This window comes from Cyprinus carpio, chromosome B8 (assembly GCF_018340385.1).
Source record: "Cyprinus carpio isolate SPL01 chromosome B8, ASM1834038v1, whole genome shotgun sequence".
NCBI classification, from domain to species: Eukaryota; Metazoa; Chordata; class Actinopteri; order Cypriniformes; family Cyprinidae; genus Cyprinus; species Cyprinus carpio.
The window spans coordinates 23,530,905-23,550,873 of NC_056604.1; the positions used below are offsets into that span (position 1 = coordinate 23,530,905).

The 19,969-nt window shown below is 41.2% G+C and overlaps 1 protein-coding gene across 1 annotated transcript; it reads right to left on the minus strand.

Moving 5' to 3' along the window:
- Positions 1–334: 334 nt before the first annotated feature.
- Positions 335–19,014, minus strand: LOC109064119 (taste receptor type 1 member 1-like). The gene is given in 7 exon segments (XM_042729105.1): positions 335–340; positions 1,276–1,581; positions 1,583–1,674; positions 4,737–4,857; positions 12,657–12,869; positions 13,153–13,899; positions 18,757–19,014. Coding segments are annotated over 7 exon segments (1,743 nt in total).
- Positions 19,015–19,969: the final 955 nt, after the last annotated feature.

Consider the following 19,969-nt stretch of genomic DNA (forward strand, 5'->3'; position numbering starts at 1 on the left):
CAGGTATAGGGGTCCCCTGAAAAACAGTAAAATAATATGAATGTTTAGCACTAGAATTTTGCAGTAATTGTAACTGGATGCTGGAAAATATTTTGTCGTCAAATATCACACCTCAAATAGCACCATAACTCCAGTAAACTATTGTTGCATTGCATAATGACCTGACAAAGCTTAAAGAGATCCTCAAAATTTTTGTTTTTCTTGTTTATTTTTATAGCACATTTCATGCAACCACTGTTGCCCAAAGGGCTTCACAATCACAAAAAACAAATGCATAGATGACATGAAGCACAAATCTAAAAAAAGACAGAAATACAGAGAGCAACAAATAAAGTCATAGCTAAGGTAAACAATCAAAACACAACATCATAAGGATACCCAAAAAATTAATTAAAAAAATATACTTTTAACATGGCCTTAAATGTCATAGTGACTTTTGAACTTACAGAAGAGGGAATCATTCCACAGTTTGGTCCGACAAAAAGAAAAGGCTCTGTCACCCTTTTGTTAGTATTTATAATTTGAGTTTGAATAGACAGTGAGTACTGTATGACATCAAACATACAAGACAGCTGACTTACATGTATAAATTTCAAAAATTGCATATGCCGATTGAACCCAATAAATCTCTATTCTCTACTTTGCTTACTTGTTTTCTCTACTTGCGTTAAAGACTGTGATAACATAACAGTGAAGTATCTAAACCAGAGTTTAAGAATTAAGCTGGCTTACTTTCTATACCATAAAGACTAAAGTCTGAGTCTAAGACCTACTAATGGTTTGGGGTGTAATTCTGAATAGATGTTTGAAAGTATGCTGGAGTGTTTTTTTTGCGGTTGGAATATTATGACGTAAGATTTTGGTATGAAATAACTGAAGAGAATTCCATTTATACTGGTTATCTGGGCCACTGCATTAAAAATCATGATGTATTTTCCTTTTGGTAGTGAGGCTTGCTGTGAAAAATGCAATCCAGGTCAGATAGTACAAAATGAGACTGAATGTTATTGATTTGGCCTCATTGTAATTTTTTTGGGCAGATCTCTTCCCATATAAGAAAAACAGGAGACACAGGAAACCAAGAAACCAATTTATAAACAAGACTATGGTAAAGGTTATACTGTTCCCCATTTCACAGATGAGCATAATTTGGTCTTTAAAAGTCCATGAGTCAGCAATGGCTTTGACAGGATCGCCAGTCATCCATACCACAAAAAAAATTAAATGAATGAAAGAAGAAAATGCAACGAAGAGCCACTGGCCATTGTGTTTTACCCAAAGACTGTACACCTTAGGGAACTGAGCAGCCATTTTAAAAACACAAACAATTTGAAAGGAACGGACATTCAAACAGGAAATACAGACAGTGAAGAAAAAAAATAATATGCCATTTCTCAGGAGGCAAAATACAGATGTGGGTTTTCCAAAGAAAAAGAACACACTTATGCTAGACAAAATCAAACTGGTCAACATGAGTAAACACATGTTGCCACCTGCAGACTTTACCACTGGTGTGTTGTAATTGTATGCAAAAAGCCAAAATACAGCAATTAGGAGAATAATTAGGCATGCAGCAGAAAAACATCACAATGATGGGGGGAATTTCTGTGAACTGAGGATAGACAACAGAACGTGTCTTACATGTGGTGCTGCCCTCATCAGACCATTCATTCTCTTCACATGGAAAAACAGGTATAGGGGTCCCCTGAAAAACAGTAAAATAATATGAATGTTTTAGCACTAGAATTTTGCAGTAATTGTAACTGGATGCTGGAAAATATTTTGTCGTCAAATATCACACCTCAAATAGCACCATAACTCCAGTAAAGTATTATGTATTGCATAATGACCTAACAAAGCTTAAAGAGATCCTCAAAATTGTTGTTTTTCTTGTTTATTTTTTATAGCACATTTAATGCAACCACCGTTGCCCATAGGGCTTAACAATCACAAAAAACAAATGCATAGATAACATGAACCACAAAACTAAAAAAGACAGAAATACAGAGAGCAACAAATAAAGTCATAGCTAAGGTAAACAATCAAAACACACCATCATAAGGAGGCCCAAAAATTACTTAAAATATATACTTTTAACATGGCCTTAAATGTCAGTAGTGACTTTACTGAACTTACAGAAAGAGGGAAATCATTCCACAGTTTGGTCCGACAAAAGAAAAGGCTCTGTCACCCCTTTGTTTTTGTTATTTATTTCTTACAACACAAAGACGATTTTGATTTTCAGATCTCAAAGATCTAGAGGGATTGTAAAATGGCAACAAACTCGAAAGATAGGAAGCACCTTGTTTTGTGCAGTGCCTGTCTCACTGGGAGATAGATCTGAGTGTCATCCATGTAGTAGTAGAAGGATACATTATATTTTCGAAATATGGATCCTAAAGGTAACATATGAAGGGAAAAAATAGATGCAGGCTTCGCTTCACTTTAACTACCCAGGAATCCTTGCGAAATGCCAGTCAGACAAAGCTATGGGAGGAGATTTCGCTCAAGAGCAATTGATGACGTGGCTGAGAAGAAAGTATTTAAGTATAGGTATCATTACGGTTTTTATGACCTAGGTGTACATTTTACCAGTTGATACCTACAGTTTATACAAACATTATGGTCATCGACCAGTGGTTGATATCTCAAACATAGTAATAGCGCGTTGAATAATACGGTCGCATTATGATTCATTAAATAAATAGAACCGAATGTCAGGGCTTTACTGAGTCATATGTAAACCTAGTATTTATATTTAAACCTGTAAATTCATCTGAAACTCACGCACGTTTATTATGTGTTAAAATTGTAATCTTAGTTCAAATGGAACATAGGAAGCATATTCCTCGAACCTGCAGCTCCTGTCAAAAAACAACCAGACTGTTATTTCCGGCGTGACGATTGAGTCTGTCCCTCGTGGACTCGCGCCAAGGGCCCTATAGGTCTGACGTCACCAAAGTGTGGACTCTAAAGAAGTCCACAAGTCCGGAGTGTGCCATTTGGGACAGGGCTATAGTCACCAACACGTTTTAGAGCTATGATAAGACTTAAAACCTGATTTAAAGACCTCAGCAACAGAGTTAGAAGTCAAGTGACCCTGGAGTTGTTTAAAAAATACTTTTCCTAAAACCTTAGATAAAAAAAGTCAAATATGAGACAGACCTAAAATTGTTTGGTTCATTAATTAAAAGATTAGGCCGCCTTAACAATGGGGTGATAATAACATGTTTAAAATCTGCTGGAAAAATGCCCTGATTAAGGCATTTGCTTACTAAATTTAAAATGTGGTAGCAACGCTATCAAAAATCTGTTTAAACAAATGTGGTGGCATAATATCACCCTTAATGTATGAAGGTTTAAGGTAAGCAAACATGTCAGCCAAAGTTGAAAGAGTTATAGATTGAAAGTCTCTCCACTCAGTAGTAATACAACAGGTTGGGGGTACAAATACAAATGCTGATATCTGTGGAACAGTGTAGAGCAGCAATTTTCCCATTAAAAAAGTGAAGAAAATCTTTGCAACTTAAAATAGAGGGATCTTGGTACAGACTTTCAGCAGGGTTTGTAACTGAGTTTATAGTAGCGAATATAATTTTGGGCTTATTTGGATTGCGTTAGATTACATCAGTAAAAAATTTATGTTTTTCGTCTTTCAATGCCTTCTGAAATGCAAGCTGGGATTCTCAAAAGATGTCATATTGAACTTTTTGTCATATTGAATTTGTATTTTTTTCCATCTCCTCTCAGCTTGCTGAGTATATTTTCTGAAAGTATGGACAGATTCATTTAACCATGGCAGAGAATTTAGCTTACAGTTCTTAGCTTTAAGAGGAGCAATAGTGCCCAAAGGTTTCAGAACAGGTGGAATCAAATTGCTTCAAATGTTCATCAACATTTAAAGACATCAAAGAAGTTTCAGACAGACTAGATTCACAATTACTTCTATAAAGGTCTGCAAACTCAACACATGTTGTTGAGGTTATTTTTCTGACCCATTTTTGATTTGACAGTGGCATTCTCAGTTTCTTTCAAATGCAAACAATACAAACACCAGCTTGTGACCAGAAAAGATTACTTTTTCTTTCACAATGTCCTGAATGTTATATGATAAAACCAGATCTAACATATGGCCTAACTTATGAGTTGGCCCTTCAACCAATTGTCTCAGATCAAAAGAGTCAATCATGTTTAAAAACTCTTAAGAAACTGCATTGTGGCCACAACATAAATGTACATTGAAGTCCCCTGAAACTAAAAAAGCGGTTAAACTATGTAGCCAGCTTGCTCAAGAGTTCAGAAAATTCACTAATGAAGTCTTTGTTTGCCTTTGGAGAATGATATATAAGTGCACCAGCACAGGGTTAATCAAAGGAATCTGTAACATCTGTAGCTCAGTGTCATCATTTACTCAGCCTCATATCATTCCAAGCCTGTATGACTTTCTTTCTTCTGAGGAACACAGAAGACGATATTTTGAAGAATGCTGGTATTTGGTAATCAAACAGTTTCCACTGACTTTAATTGCATTTATAAAAAATACAAATAAAAAATCAATAGGAACCAAAACTATTTGGTTACTAACATTCTTCAAAATATCTTCTTTTGTGTTCTGCAGAAATGTATTTGGATTTTGAATCACATGAGGGAAAGTAAATGATGACAAAATTTTCATTTTTGGGAGGATTATCTCTTAAAATTCCAAGCTGTCATTGTCTGCTGCCTAGGGTACTTACGAGAAAAATTCACATAGGTGTTAGGTGGGCATTTTTCACATGAAAAGCAGCAACTATGAAAACCTTCAGGTTTCCTTGAATATCCCGCCTCACACTCAAAGGAGCAGTTTGAGAAAGGAACCTGAGAAAGGAATGAAAAAATGTGTCATTAAAGTTAATGACTATTAAAGTAAAATCTCAATTGATTTTAAACATTTCTCCAAACTAAGATCGGTGTTCTCAAACTAAACAAACTATCTTCAAATTAACACATCCTAAAACTTGAATGCAATACAAATTTAAATGCACATAAATTACTTATAGCTCTTGCTTTCGTTGTACAGGTCCTTCTCAAAAAATTAGCATATTGTGAAAAAGTTCATTATTTTCCATAATGTAATGATGAAAATTAAACTTTCATATATTTAAGATTCATTGCACACCAACTGAAATATATCAGGTCTTTTATTGTTTTAATACTGATGATTATGGCATACAGCTCATGAAAACCCAAAATTCCTATCTCAAAAAATTAGCATATTTCATCCGACCAATAAAAGAAAAAGTGTTTTTAATACAAAAAAAGTCAACCTTCAAATAATTATGTTCAGTTATGCACTCAATACTTGGTCGGGAATCCTTTTGCAGAAATGACTGCTTCAATGCGGCGTGGCATGGAGGCAATCAGCCTGTGGCACTGCTGATGTGAGTGTTATTGAGGCCCAGGATGCTTCGATAGCGGCCTTAAGCTCATCCAGAGTGTTGGGGTCTTGAGTCTCTCAACTTTCTCTTCACAATATCCCACAGATTCTCTATGGGGTTCAGGTCAGGAGAGTTGGCAGGCCAATTGAGCACAGTAAAAAAGGAGTGCAACTGACCTGGCTCTGCTCGTCTTAAGTCTGCACCAACTCAGCAGCCCACAAAGTCAGCACCTCCGCCGTTCAGCCCACTAAGATGCAGCAGATGCGGGGACACTCTTGCTCAGCCAAACGCTACCCTCTTCCTAAGCGCCAGGAACCCCGACCAAAGATTGCATTGGACAGGAAGAGCACAGGGCCAGATCTCACTATGGCCTGACCGCCCCACATGCAGCCTCTCTTAGACCTCGACACCCCGTTCAACTCCGTGTACAGAGGGAAATGTGTTTTGTGCAAAGAACAGTTCCGTTTATGCGCCCAAGCATTCAGCCGCTGTTATAGCGTAAAAAATAAAATACAAACATTTTCAAAAACAGCACAAACTTCCTCTTCCATTACTCTCAAGTGTTCTGCCCTCGTGTGGCCAGTCACTTGAGTAAATTCAACCCCTCGCCACACGGGCCGAGGCCTGGCAGGCCATCCCCGGAGTGTCGAGATGGGCTATGGGGATAATAAAACAAAGATATTCACTCCAATTAGCTCGAAAACCCCCGCACTTCAGCGGCATGGTCCCCACCTTAATGCAAAGCAATGTGAGGTGATGAATCTGCTGGCAAAAGGAGCTGTGGAAAAAGTTCCTCCAGCCCAGAGCGAGTCAGGCTTCTACAGCCGTTACTTCCTCGTCCCCAAAAAAGATGGTGGTCTCTGGCCCATCCTCGATCTAAGACAACTGAATCATGCCCTCATGAAAAGGTCATTCAGGATGAATAAACTGAAACAGATCCTTGCGCAAATTCGCTCAGGAGACTGGTTCTTTTCTCTGAACCTGAAGGATGCATACTTTCACATCCAGATAGCCCCCCATCACAGGTGATTCTTGAGATTTGCATTCGAGGGAGTGGCTTATCAATACACGGTCCTTCCCTTTGGGCTGTCCCTGGCCTTTCGCACTTTTACGAAGTGCATGGACACGGCTCTCTCCCCTCTAAGACAGATGGGAATCCACATTCTCAACTACCTAGACAACTGGCTCATTCTGGCCCAGTCAGAGGCAGAATTAATATCACACAGGACCCTCCTCCTCAGCCACCTGGAGTGCCTGGGACTCAGGGTCAGTTTTGCCATGAGCACATTGTTCCCAGTCAACGAATATCAGTTTTCGACTCCCAAATGAGAGCTGTAGTTGCGCCAGAACGGGCTCTGGCCATATGGAGGCTGGTGACCTCCTTCAAGACTGGTACCACTCACCCTCTCAAAGCATTTCAGAGGATGCTGGGCCTCATGGTGCCGACATCGCCAGTGCTACAGTTTGGTCTGCTTCATATGTGCCCCCTTTAGTGCTGGTTGAAACCATGGGTTCCATCCCATTCCATTCCATCCCTGCAAATCAGGGTGAGTCAGGCCTGTGTAACAGTCCTGGCCCCCTGGAAGGACCCCCGTTGGATGGAACAGAGCGTGGCCATGGGGATGGTTTGCAAAAGAACAGTTTTCACGACAGATGCGTCCAATTCAGGTTGGGGGGGTGTGGGGGGGGCACTGTGCGAGGGCAATACCGACTTTCGGCCACTGGTCAAAAGCGGGAAAAAGGCTTCCACATCAACTGCCTGGAAATGTTAGCAGTATGTTGAGCATGTCAGTTCTTTCTGCCAGTCCTAAAAGGACACCATGTGCTAATCCGATCAGAGAACATTTGTGTGGTGTCCTACATAAATCGGGAGGGGGGCCTATCCTCAATGCGTCTCTTCACTCTGGTAGAGCGCCTCCTGGAATGGGCTCAACTCCACCAGCACATATACCGGGCAAATTGAACCAAGGAGCGGACATGTTATCAAGGAGCAATGTCCCCTCAGGGGAGTGGACCCTCCATCCGCAGATGGTTCAGAGGATCTGGGAGATCTTCAGCAAGGCCGAGGTGGACTTCTTCGCCTCAGAAGACAACTCTCACTGTGCAATTTATTTCTCAAAGACCAGGGACGCATTGGCCCACAATTGGCCCAACTTCCTTCTCTATGCTTTTCCTCCAATCAGCCTGATCCCACAGGTAATCAGGCGAGTAAGGGAACAAAAACATAAGGTTCTCCTGGTGGCCCCCCTTTGGATGAACCAGCCATGGCTATCAGAGCTAACTCAGCTGTTGATAGCAGCCCTTTGGCCCGATCCACTAAGACAGGATCTCCTCTCTCAAGCGAACGGGACAATATTGCATCCTCGGCCCAACCTATGTGCCCTGCACCTCTGGCCGCTCGACAGGAGTCTTAAACACAATTTCAGAGGCTAGAGCCCCATCTACGAGACGCCTCTATGCCTTGAAGTGGTCTTTTTTCTCTGCTTGGTGTCTAAACCGCGGCAAAGACCCTCATATTTCCAATTTGACAGAGGTGTTGTCATTTGTGCAGGAGCTGCTGGATAAGGGACACTCCCCATCCACGCTCAAAGTCTATGTGGTGCCTATAGCGGCCTCTCATGCCCCTATTGCGGGCCAGTCGGTGGGCAGAAACAGCGGGGTTATCCGCTTCCTAAGGGTTGCCAGGAAGCTGAATCAACCTCATCACCCTACCATCCCTTCATGTGATCTGCCCACAGTGCTGAGGGCCCTGCTTTCGAGCCGCTTCAGTCTGCCAACATTCAGTCGCTATCGCTGAAGACTGCTCTGCTTCTAGTACTGTCATCAGTAAAGCGAATAGGGGACCTGCAGGCGCTCTCCATTAGCCCTGCCTGCCTGGAATTCAGGCCTAATGACACGAAGGTCGTCCTGAAACCAAGGCACGGTTACATACCTACGGTACTCTCCACTCTGTTCAGAGCACAGGTCTTATGCTCTCCACGCTTCCTCCCTCTGAAGAGGACAGATAGTTATCTCTGCTCTGCCCTGTCAGAGCTCTGAGAATCTATATTGAGCATTCCACCCCTTATAGGTGGTCGGAACAACTCTTTGTCAAAGACTCTCTAGATGGATAGTAGACTCCATTTAGCTAGTGTACTCTTCTTTGGGCCTTCAATGCCCCATTGTTGTATGGGCCCACTCGACTAGAGGCATCGCCCTGTCCTGGACATGGTCCAGTGGTGTGTCCATTGTGAATATTTGTGATGTGGCTGGCTGGGCCTCACTGTCTTCATTCACAAGGTTTTAAAACCTGGAAGTCCTGGCCTTACAGGCCAGGGTAATTTCCGCTTGAAGAGACATGCACTGCATAAACAGATCTTGCAGAGGACCCTTGGCTGTATCACGCTCAAGACACTGTGAAGACTGCTTTGACACAATCTGTATTGTATAAAGCACTATATAAATAAAGATGATTTTAGCTGACTTGACCAAATTGATGACCTAAATACTGTAATTACGACTTGGTAACTCTTAAACACAAACTTCCCCAGGAGAACTTGAAAACACCAGTGGACTATTGTTTTTAGTCCCGCTCCCGCAAGGTTATATTCTGCACCCACCCATTCTTTGTTCACCCGCCGTCCACTTGAAATAATTTTCTTCCTGAACCGACCATTTCTGCTAAATTTAAATCTCATTTCCAGAATCTCACATTTAAATTTCCGCTACTAAAAGAAAGAGAGATAGGCTTACAAAATAAAAGTGTAGTCTGCACAAAATTGTATGTTATTTTATTTGTCTTGTCAAGAGTCTTGAATTTATTGACTTTGACTTGAATTTATATGAGTTATCTTAAGAAACAAAATTGGTTTTATAGTTTATGCAACACAGTTGGAAAAAAAGTGTCAGGGAATATAAAAATTTTGTACAAAAATTGTATTTCTTATTTTTATTTGTTTTGTCAGGATACAAGGATTACATTTACAACACACACAAAAACTTGCCTGTTAGCTACTTTTATTCGTCTTGTCAAAATACTACATTTGTTTTAGTATACATTTTTCTGTTAAAAAAGTGGAAAAGTGTCGCAGAGCTTAATAAATAAATACAACATCTGTCATTTAAAATTATAGGCTAAGCAAAATATAAACAAAACCGAGTTAAATGTACTTCAAGGACAGCGCATCCACACTTTGCTCCATCCTTATTCTGCTTTTTCACTCATCAACAACCTGCCTGTTCTGTCTGAGGGCCGTATTTTTACCAACGGCATGACAGCATGTCTCTAATAGCATCAGACCAGAGGAGATGTCAGGCTCTATTATTGACCCTACCCCTTTACCGTTTGCCGATCCCAGCTATGCCAAGCTAGGAATGGAAGCCAAACTTTTCTGTGTCCTCTCTAAAGTGGTCGAAGAGCTGGGACTGGAGTGGTCTACACCGGAGGAGCCCACTCATAGCCGTCTGGACCCCGGCAGGCCCCTTGTCAGCGAGCCTCCCCATTTTTCCCGGAAGTCCACAACGAGTTCACTAAGTCGCGGTGCACACCCTATTCAGCTCGCCTTCACACATCCTTGTCTTCTGTGCTCTCCTCAGTGGATGGTGCTGGGGAAAGAGGCCACAAAAAACTGCCTCCTCTTGATGAGTCACACCTCTGCCCACCTGCACACCTCTGCCCACCCATTGCCATTGGATGGAAAGCAAAGTTCGCTCACCCCTCCATGCCCTGCAGATCGATGTCTGCCCTCGCTGGATGAGTGTACTCCTCTGCCGGGCAGGCGGCCTCAGCTCTACTCTCCATGGCCAAACGGAAGAACACAAAAGTGGTATGTAGGTATATTTTCAGACATTTAATAAGCATCAGAGGTGGCATGAGTGCAATTAAAAGTATAAATTCATGTTGAGATGAATAACATTTTCAATATAGAAATATTAAATGATTTAAATAACTGAAAAGATACGTTAAAATGAAACTAAAACTGCCAGCAGGTGGCAGTAAGTCACTGATTTTATCACTGAATCATTCATTCAATTGATTTGTTCAAATGGCTGATCCATTCAGGAATAAAGTAAGGGTAATTGAATCATTGACTCAGTAATGATTCGTTTAAAAATGCACGTTTTGGAACACATTTTGTTCACTCGATTTAGAAATTGTGCGCACGATTTACTAATTCATTCCCTCGATTTGCTAAATCGTGTGCAAATCGAGGGAACGCAATAGTAAATCGAGGGAACGCAATAGTAATCGTGTGCACGTTTTTGTCATGAGTCCGGACCCGGGGTTCCTCCTTCTCACCACCAGAGGGCGCCACTTCCATTCTCCCGGACTCATTACCGTCACTCTGCACACCTGGTTTACTCGACACACCTGTTTCACCCACTCACACGCACACACCTGGTGCCTATTGTCACGGACTATATAGTTTTGTCTCACCAACCACTCTGCCTGGCTGTATTGGTAATTGTTTATTGCGTATGGGTATTCGTGTTTTGCATGTCGGCTGCTTATGCTCTCGCTCGTGTGATTTGTTTCTGTTTTGTTTTTGCCGTGTTGGCCTTTTTGTTCTTATTAAAGTAATAATAAGAACAAAATAATAATAAGCTCACGACTCTCCCGAAGTCCCCGAGGCCGCGGGCGCCGCTCACGACTCTCCCGAAGTCCCCGAGGCGGCGGGCGCCGCTCACGACTCTCCCGAAGTCCCCGAGGCGGCGGTGGCCGTTCACGACTCTCCCGAAGTCCCCGAGGCGGCGGACGCCGCTCACGACTCTCCCGAGTCCCCCGAAGTCCCCGAGGCGGCGGGCGCCGCTCACGACTCTCCCGAAGTCCCCGAGGCGGCGGCGGGCACCGCTCACGACTCTCCCGAAGTCCCCGAGGCGGCGGCGGGTGCCGCTCACGATTCCCCCGTGGCGGCGGCGGCGGGTGCCGCTCACGAGTCCCCCGAGGCGGCGGCGGGTGCCGCTCACAAGTCCCCCGAGGCGGCGGCGGGTGCCGCTCACGACTCGCAGAGGTGGCAGTGGCCGCTCGGAAAGAACCAGAGGCGAAGGTGTCCTCTCACGATCCCGGTTTTGCCCTGGGTTCCCACTCCATCGGCTCTGCCTCAGTCACCTGGTCCCCCTCCAGCACACGGACCTCTCCTCTGGGTGGGGGGCCGCTGGAACGTCTGGAATCCGTTCCTTAGAGGGGGGGTCCTGTCATGAGTCCGGACCCGGGGTTCCTCCTTCTCACCACCAGAGGGCGCCACTTCCATTCTCCCGGACTCATTACCGTCACTCTGCACACCTGGTTTACTCGACACACCTGTTTCACCCACTCACACGCACACACCTGGTGCCTATTGTCACGGACTATATAGTTTTGTCTCACCAACCACTCTGCCTGGCTGTATTGGTAATTGTTTATTGCGACAATAAATTGAATTGTTTTGCTAAAGTACAAGTCTTTTAGTTGACATTCATTTGGCAAAATGTATTAAACTGATTGAGAAAACTGTAATCTACAAAGCTAAATGTTTGGATGAAGGCTCATGTTACGTCCTAGGACGTATGTCTTTTTTTATGTCGTTGTTAATACTATGAATCTCTGTGTGTGACATTGTGTTTCCCTGATGCCTAACAGCCTGCTGGGAAGTGTAGTTTTTGCCTGTTTTTCTCTGTTCCTCCCTGACCTCTCATAGAAGCTTAATTGATGTCATCTGTCCCTTGCCAGAGCTGTAAAGAAGAGCTTGCATTTGAACAGAGGGAACGGGCTGTTGAGCGGAGAGAGCTTGGCCTGTCTGTTTTCCCAGATCTCGTTGAAGATTGTGTGCTCTGAGCTCTAATGCTTCTTTAAGAAAGCCTGTTGTACTTGTTGAATATTGTGTGCTCTGAGCCTTAGTGCTTCTTCAAGAAAGCATGTTGTACTGGCTGTAGTGACTGTGTTATTTTTGCCTACAGATGCAGTAAGGAGGTGGGTGTCACTTATTTTATCAACACTTGCTTTTCTCCATGTTTTGTTGGGACAGTGAGGAAGTCAAGGAAGAGACATGTTGTTTATTTTGACACTTTGTTTGATAGGTAAGTTATATTCCTTTACTCCCAGGAAGCATCCTCATTTTGTTTGTTATTTTGGCCTTAACCCCCTCCTGAAGCTAGAAGTGTCTTATCTTTTCTTTTTGAATTATCCATACAGTTTGCCATTTTCTTTTCTCCCTTCCCCCTAACTGCTGTACAAAGACTTTACATTGTAAATAAAATCTTGAGCATTGAACACAGACTTACAGAACCGTTGTTATGCCAGAGAAGGAGAGAGTTGTTCATGGTGAAAGTAATTTCTGGATGTTTCTCATATGAGCCCACCATCTCAAACTGTGGAGGATTCACATCAGTGCGCCAGAGCACAATTGCATAACTGATGGTTGGATCAAAATGGTCATCGTATTTAATGTGACGCCCACTGAGTAGAAAATCCAACTTCTTTATTTCTCCCAGAAGCTGTTGTGAGGTGTGTAAAAAAAAAAAAAATTAATATATAACTGTATTATCTGTGTTATATTATATTAAAGTTTTATTACTATAATATTAATACAATTTATATTACTTTTGTTTTGCTCTTATCAAATTATGTCACAAAAAATAATATTAGCAATAATAGAATAAGGTATAATATACTTTCATTAAAAATACAATGTTATTCATTATTTAATTAAAACGTTACTTCAACAATGTAAATATAATAGTTATTCAACTTGTCATGGATTCACATGAATTCACTTACCATGTATGGCTTGACCATTGTATTTTTGTGGCATTCATTCATGTCGCACTGCAGAACTTTATGTAATGCATGAGCTATGGTATATATAGCAGCATAGATTGCAAATGAGTATGTGGGATCTTCATTTATAATCTCCTCTGCAGTCAACAATGAGCAGTAATCACAAACTTGATTACATGTCTTATTCTTCCCCTGGACTTCACTCTCAGCTCTATCATTATGGCCAACATCAGTTGTTCCTCTGGCTTTATAGACAAATTCATTAAATCCAGGCAATGACAACAGTTTCTCCGTAATGCCAATGATTGTGCCAATTTTCCCAATTCCTGGCTCAGTTGTAAGCTGTTTATTCATAGCCCAATGTTGACTTGCAATCCATACTTTGTTTTGGATGTTGTTTGCTATGGCTGATTTGATCATTTTGGTTGCATATTGTGGCAAAGCAAAAATTACAATGACGTTGATGTTGAGCTCATCAATCTTTTTAAGCGTTTGACTATAGTTTGCATTTAGGCTCAAACCCTCTTGAAAGGCCAAACAAATGCTAGTATTTCTTATATATTTGTTAAACAGATTTAGTCCATCCAAATCCTGTTGGCTGCTAAGAAAGGCAACCCAGTTCCATCCAAACCACCGTATGATGTGAATAATCATCTTTATCAGGTCTTTGTTGCTAGGAATTGTTCTTACATAAGAAGGATACAGAAGTTTATCGCTGAGCACATAGCTAGAAGCTCCATAATTCACCTATGAAAGAGAAGAAAACACATACCGTGTATGTGTGTGTGTGTGTGTGTGTGTGTACATATATATATACACAGACACACACACACCTTGCAGAATTTGCAAAATGTTAATTATTTTACGAATAAGAGTGTCCATACAAAATGCATGTTATTTTTTATTTACTTCTGACCTGAATAAGATATTTCACATAAAAGAAGTTTACATATAGTCCACAAGAGAAAATAATTGGGATATAAAAATTATCCCATTCAAAATGTTACATACAGTGGGTACGGAAAGTATTCAGACCCCCTTAAATTTTTCACTCTATGTTATATTGCAGCCATTTGCTAAAATCATTGAGTTCTTTTTTTTTTCCTCATTAATGTACACACAGCAACAAAAAAACACAAAAAAAACACGGTCCTTGAGATGGTTATACACCTTCAGTTGAGTCCAGCTGTGTTTGATTAAAATGATCCTAAGTATTCAGACCCTTTGCTGTGACACTCATATATTTAACTCAGGTGCTGTCCATTTCTTCTGATCATCCTTGAGACGGTTCTACACCTTCATTTGAGTCCAGCTGTGTTTGATTATACTGATTGGACTTGATTAGGAAAGCCACACACCTGTCTATATAAGACCTTACAGCTCACAGTGCATGTCAGAGGTTTGGTTGCAGCTCTCGCTTGCTCGGGCTGCTTGTTGCGTTCACGATAGAGGCGCATGAGCGGCTGGACTTGGTCAGGGCGCAAGGCGGTTTCGTTGGCAGGGAGATGGCACAGCGGAAGCGGGAGACGCTGGTGTTGAGTGAGGATAGTATGGACGAGGGCAAACGTAGTGAGGCTAATTTTCAAAGGAAGAGGGGGCTAAGTCATGGCAGCGAGTGAGAAGACGCGATTGAACGAGTGGTGAGGCGGAAAATGGATCAGGAAGAATTGAAAGTGCTGGTAAAGTTCAAAGAGGGTCATGATATTTAGTCAGTAGGGCCTGTTGCTCTCACTAAGTTTTTGCGCGAGAAGGTGGGTGAGGTAACTAGAGCTAGAGTGCATTCTGACGGTGATTTGATGATAGTGTGTAAAGACGTGGGCCAGCAGTTGAAAGCATTAAAGCTGAAGAGTGTTTGCAAAAAAGAAGTTTTGGAGGTGAAGAAAAGAATGGTGACAGGAGAGGTGTGTAGGGGAGTTATCTATGGTATTCCCATAAACGAGGATTTGGGAAAGCTGAAGGATAGCATTGAGGGAGGACATGCGATTAGCATGAAGAGGCTTAAAGCATGGAGGTTTGGAGAGAAGGTTGATAGTCTATCAGTATTAGTGGATTTTCAAGGGGAAAAGTTGCCTAAATATGTCACTGTGGGATATCTGAACTACAATGTAAGGATGTATGTGCCCCCTCCATTGCGATGTTTTAAATGGCAGGAATATGGTCACAGCTGCTTACTGCAAAGGCACACAAACATGTGGGCGCTGTGGAGGAGAACATGTCTATGGTGCATGTGGAACTGGGGTGCAAGAGAAGTGCGTCAACTGTGGAGGAGTGCATAGTGTCGGGTATAGGGGGTGTGAAGCCAGAAAGAGAGCAGTTGAAATCCAGCATGTTAGGGCTGAAGGAAAGTTGTCTTATGCTGAGGCAGCTAAGAGAGTTCAAGTTGAGCCAAATTCAGTGAGACAGGCAGCAAGAGCTGGAAAACCCTCAGTTGTTGGTGAGGAATTCCTGGTTGTTAAAAAGAAAGTTTATGTGCTTTTATTGCAGAAGTTGTAAACTGCACGTCACAAGCAAAACACAGATCTGAGAAGACAGCCATTGTGGTTAAAAGTGCCAATAGGTATCTAGGTATTAAAGATATTACGTGGGAGAGTATTTATGAAGAACTTCAGAACAGAGATAAATCTGAGAAGCCAGCATCCCTATCACAGCCGTCTTCACAGTTGCCTGCGTCGAGTTTACAAGCTAAAACTTAAAAAAGGGAAAGAAGGAGAAAAAAAAAGAAAAAAAAACATTTATTTTCTACAGTGGAATGCTAGAAGCTTGGTGGCAAATGGGCAAGAGCTCAAGAGATTTATCTTCGAATAAGAGACTAAACCTGAGATTATTTGCATTGAGACATGGTTGAAACCTCATCTGAATTTTGTTTTAAATGGGTATGTGTGTGAGCGAAGTGATAGGAGTGATAGTAGTGGGGGTGGATGTGCTACTTTTATTAAGGTGGGGGTTCCCTGCAGAGTTTTAGGTAAGGGTGAAGGATTAGAGTATTTAGTTACTAAGGTTTGGTGTAATAATGGTAGTTTAAAGGTTGTAAATTTTTATAATCCCTGTAAAAGACTTGATATTGATGCACTAGAGTTGGTTGAAGGGCAAGAAGGTGGCAAAATAATATGGCTAGGAGATTTTAACGCACATAGTTCCCTGTGGGGAGGGGATAAAATGGATCACAATGGCTTGGTTTTAGAAGAGCTTATGGATAGGAAAGGGTTGGTTTGTTTAAATGATGGGTCACCTACTCGTGTTGGGATGAGGGTGCCGTCTGTATTAGATCTGACTTTAGTTTCTCAGTCTCTTGCAGGTCAAATAATATGGGAAGTCTGTAGTGAGTCAACGATTGGAAGTGACCACTATCCGATTATGTGTAGGATGGGTAGCAGGAGCTGCAATGTGACCTAGTGTTTCTCTGAAAGATGGAATTTTAATAAAGCTGATTGGACATTGTTTACATTTATAAGTGATAGGAATATGAGTCAAGTTGAGGTGACAGATGATGTAGATGAATTGACTGAAAATGTTAGTATAGCTATGGTGGAGGCTGCAAAAGCTTCTATTGCTGAGTCGAGGCCTGGAAGTAAGAAGCGGAAATTGGTACCCTGGTGGACAGATGAATGCACACAGCAGACCCATAAGCCATGCACCCGTAGTCAACAATAGACCTAATTAATCCAACATATAATATTTTCATTGAAGTCATATCTGCTCCCCACTCCTTATTGCACAAGCATGTTATTCAGGGTTCGGCCCTCAGGATATGTTCAGGAGCAATGAGAACCTCCCCTATATCAGCGCTTCAGGTTGAAGTAGGTGAACTGCCATTTAAGTTGAGGCGACTGCAAATGTCATTGTCATATTATGTTCATTTAAAAAGGCATGTGGAAGACCATCCAACTAAAAGTGTCCTCATTTCAACATGGGAGCAGGCAAAAAGTAAAAGAGAGTCGTTTAGTGCAAGTATACATGAAAAGGTAAAGCAAGCTGCTGTAGAAAATTTTTGAATTTAGTCCATCTGTAGTCTATCCACCGCACCCACCCTGGATGCTACTGGTACCAGACGCTGATATAACCTTGCATGAAAAGATTAAAAATTATAAGGGGGATAGTGGACAAATGGCTATGAGGTATGTGGATAACTATTATGGGTACGTGCAAATCTTTACTGATGGGTCAAAGCAACCAGATAAAGGGAAAGTGGCAATCGCATATGTGATACCAGAGTTTTATATTAAGTTTTCTGCAAGAGTTTCGGATCACCTATCAGTGTACACAGCAGAGCTGATAGCAATTGTAATGGCGTTGCAGTGGATAGAGCAAATTAAACCACTAAGAGTAGTTGTATGTTCAGATTCGTTATCAGCCTTGGAAAATTTGCTCTGGTAACTCAAGTGAAAGGTATGATATTGTGTGTGAGATATTGACTTTGCTTCATAGTATTCAAAATGGGGGGACACTTGCTAAGCTTGTCAGTGATCTACGGCTCTGTCTATTAAATGCCGCTCCATTTGAAAGCAGCTGATGGCGATTTAGCGGCAATCAGGGAGCCGGCTTTACTGACGAAATGCGTGTGACAATCGCATGCGATATATCGCCCAGCCCTACTTCTACCACGCTACAATCCATCACGCTCCCTAAGGTCACAAAAGGCTGGACTTTTGGTAGTACCTAGGATAGCAAAGTCCATTAAAGGAGGTACAGCTTTTTCGCATTTGGCTCCCAAACTCAGGAATAGCCTTCCTGATAATGTTCGGGGTTCAGACACACTTTCTCTGTTTAAATCTAGAAAAAAAAACACACCTCTTTGGCCAAGCATTCAAATAATGCATCTCATAATTTTGGACTGCAGTTATATCTGATCAAATGTGCATTATTATTCTTTAGCTTGGAACAAAATAAACAATAATAATTTCCCTAAACATCACCCACTCTAATCAATTCTCTAACTGTATCTACATCCCATCCAAAGGATTTACATCCTGTGGTAACTAGGATTTACACAAGCTCCAGTCTGGATCCAGAACACCTGAGAAGAGATGATGCCAACCCCTTAGAGGACCTCAGATGATGCTAAGCCAGAGACAACATACAGAACCACCACATTTTGCTATAAGTTTGATTGCATAATTGCTGTTAATAGTGTTTATCATTTGTTTGTTTAAGTCTTTTATTGATTTTTCCGAACATTTCTGCCATATGCACATAAACTGACAGTCACCCCTGATAAGGTACTACTAAATATTGTAGAAACTGCTTTGCAGTGATTTGTATCATAAAAAGCGCTATACAAATAAACTTGAATTGAATTGAATACCCATTCAACTGAATTTGCCGGAGGTTAATGCCACTCGAAGTGTAGTAACATCTACAAGCGATATGAATGCTCCTGAGCTTAATTTCAACTGTGCCAGAAAAGGGTATGAATACTTATGCAATGGAATCATTTCAGTTTTTTATTTCTAATAAATTTGCAAAGTTGTTACAAACCTGTTTTTTGCTTTGTCGTTGTGGTGTATGGAGTGTAGATTGATTTGGGGGGAAAAAAAAAGTTATTTAAAGCAGTTTAACATAAAGCGTGTAAAGTGTACTGTATACTGTAAAAAAGACAAAATTTACCATTGGTATAAGGTCCATTGTGATCAGTGGTGCAACAGTTATAGCTCTTGGGCTTCCAAATGGTCCTGTTAAAGCAATCACTTTAGGCTGATAGTTGTTGAGTTTTTCTTTAGGTTTTACTGAGCCATTCTTTGAGATGAAACTTAAGACTGAATGGAAATTCCTTGTGTTAGAACAATGGTCAAAAATTTCATAGCCCAGAGAAACATTGGGCAAAAGAGTTGTCGAATTATTAATCTCCTCAACAGCAAACCTCATTACTTGCAACATTTGATATCCAGATTTTGAGGTATTGTGCCTTAAAGATATTAGTGAGGAAGTTAATAGCATGAAACTAAATATTCAGTTTAGAATTGTGAAAAGCATATTTTATTTAAAACACTCTGTACTAATAATCCTAAAGTGGTAAAAGATACTTGCTTACCAGACACATTCAGTGATCTCCGGGGTGAAAACAGGTGTCACACGGTCAATTTCATGTAAAGCAAACAGGCCACCTAATAAGTAATCTCCCTCCAATCTGAATTCAGATGCTGAATAAGAAACTTTTAAAAAGAAACAATTAGTAAAACACAAAAAGAAAGTGTAAATGCTACTGAGAAGCATACTTAAAGATGGACTGCTGGTCATGAAGCAGAAATGTGGATAGCCGTTTGAGCATAGTCAGCCTAATATTACTTAATTATAACTTAATTTTCTTAAAACACAATTAAATTTGCTTAAACCACCATTTTCAAACATGATGCATATGTCCATTTCCATGTCAAACTCACAAAGTACATGTTAATCAGTCATTAAATAGAGCATTACACCACAAAGGTCTCCTCATACATAGCAAATTATACAAATTTTTGAATCTACAAATCAAACTCTTGTGAAACAAGCTGGAACCTTCTGAACTCTCAACAGGGCTTTACAGTTGGATTAGGATCACAAAGGTTTCCAGTTTAGAGATAATTAAAAAAATAACCTGTGATCACTGTGTGAGGTGAATATATGCAGCATCTGTTGAGGTGAATGTGAAGATTTCATCATTTTTGAGTATTACTGTTTATGTTTTCCCTGGAAGCTGGAAACCAATGATGAAATTCATAGATTCCAAATAGACTAGGGAAAAAGCAACAACACTATGTCACGAATCCGGTCTATGAACTTCCGTTCACTCACCACCAGAGGTCACCCGCTCACTACATGGACTCACACTACACTGACT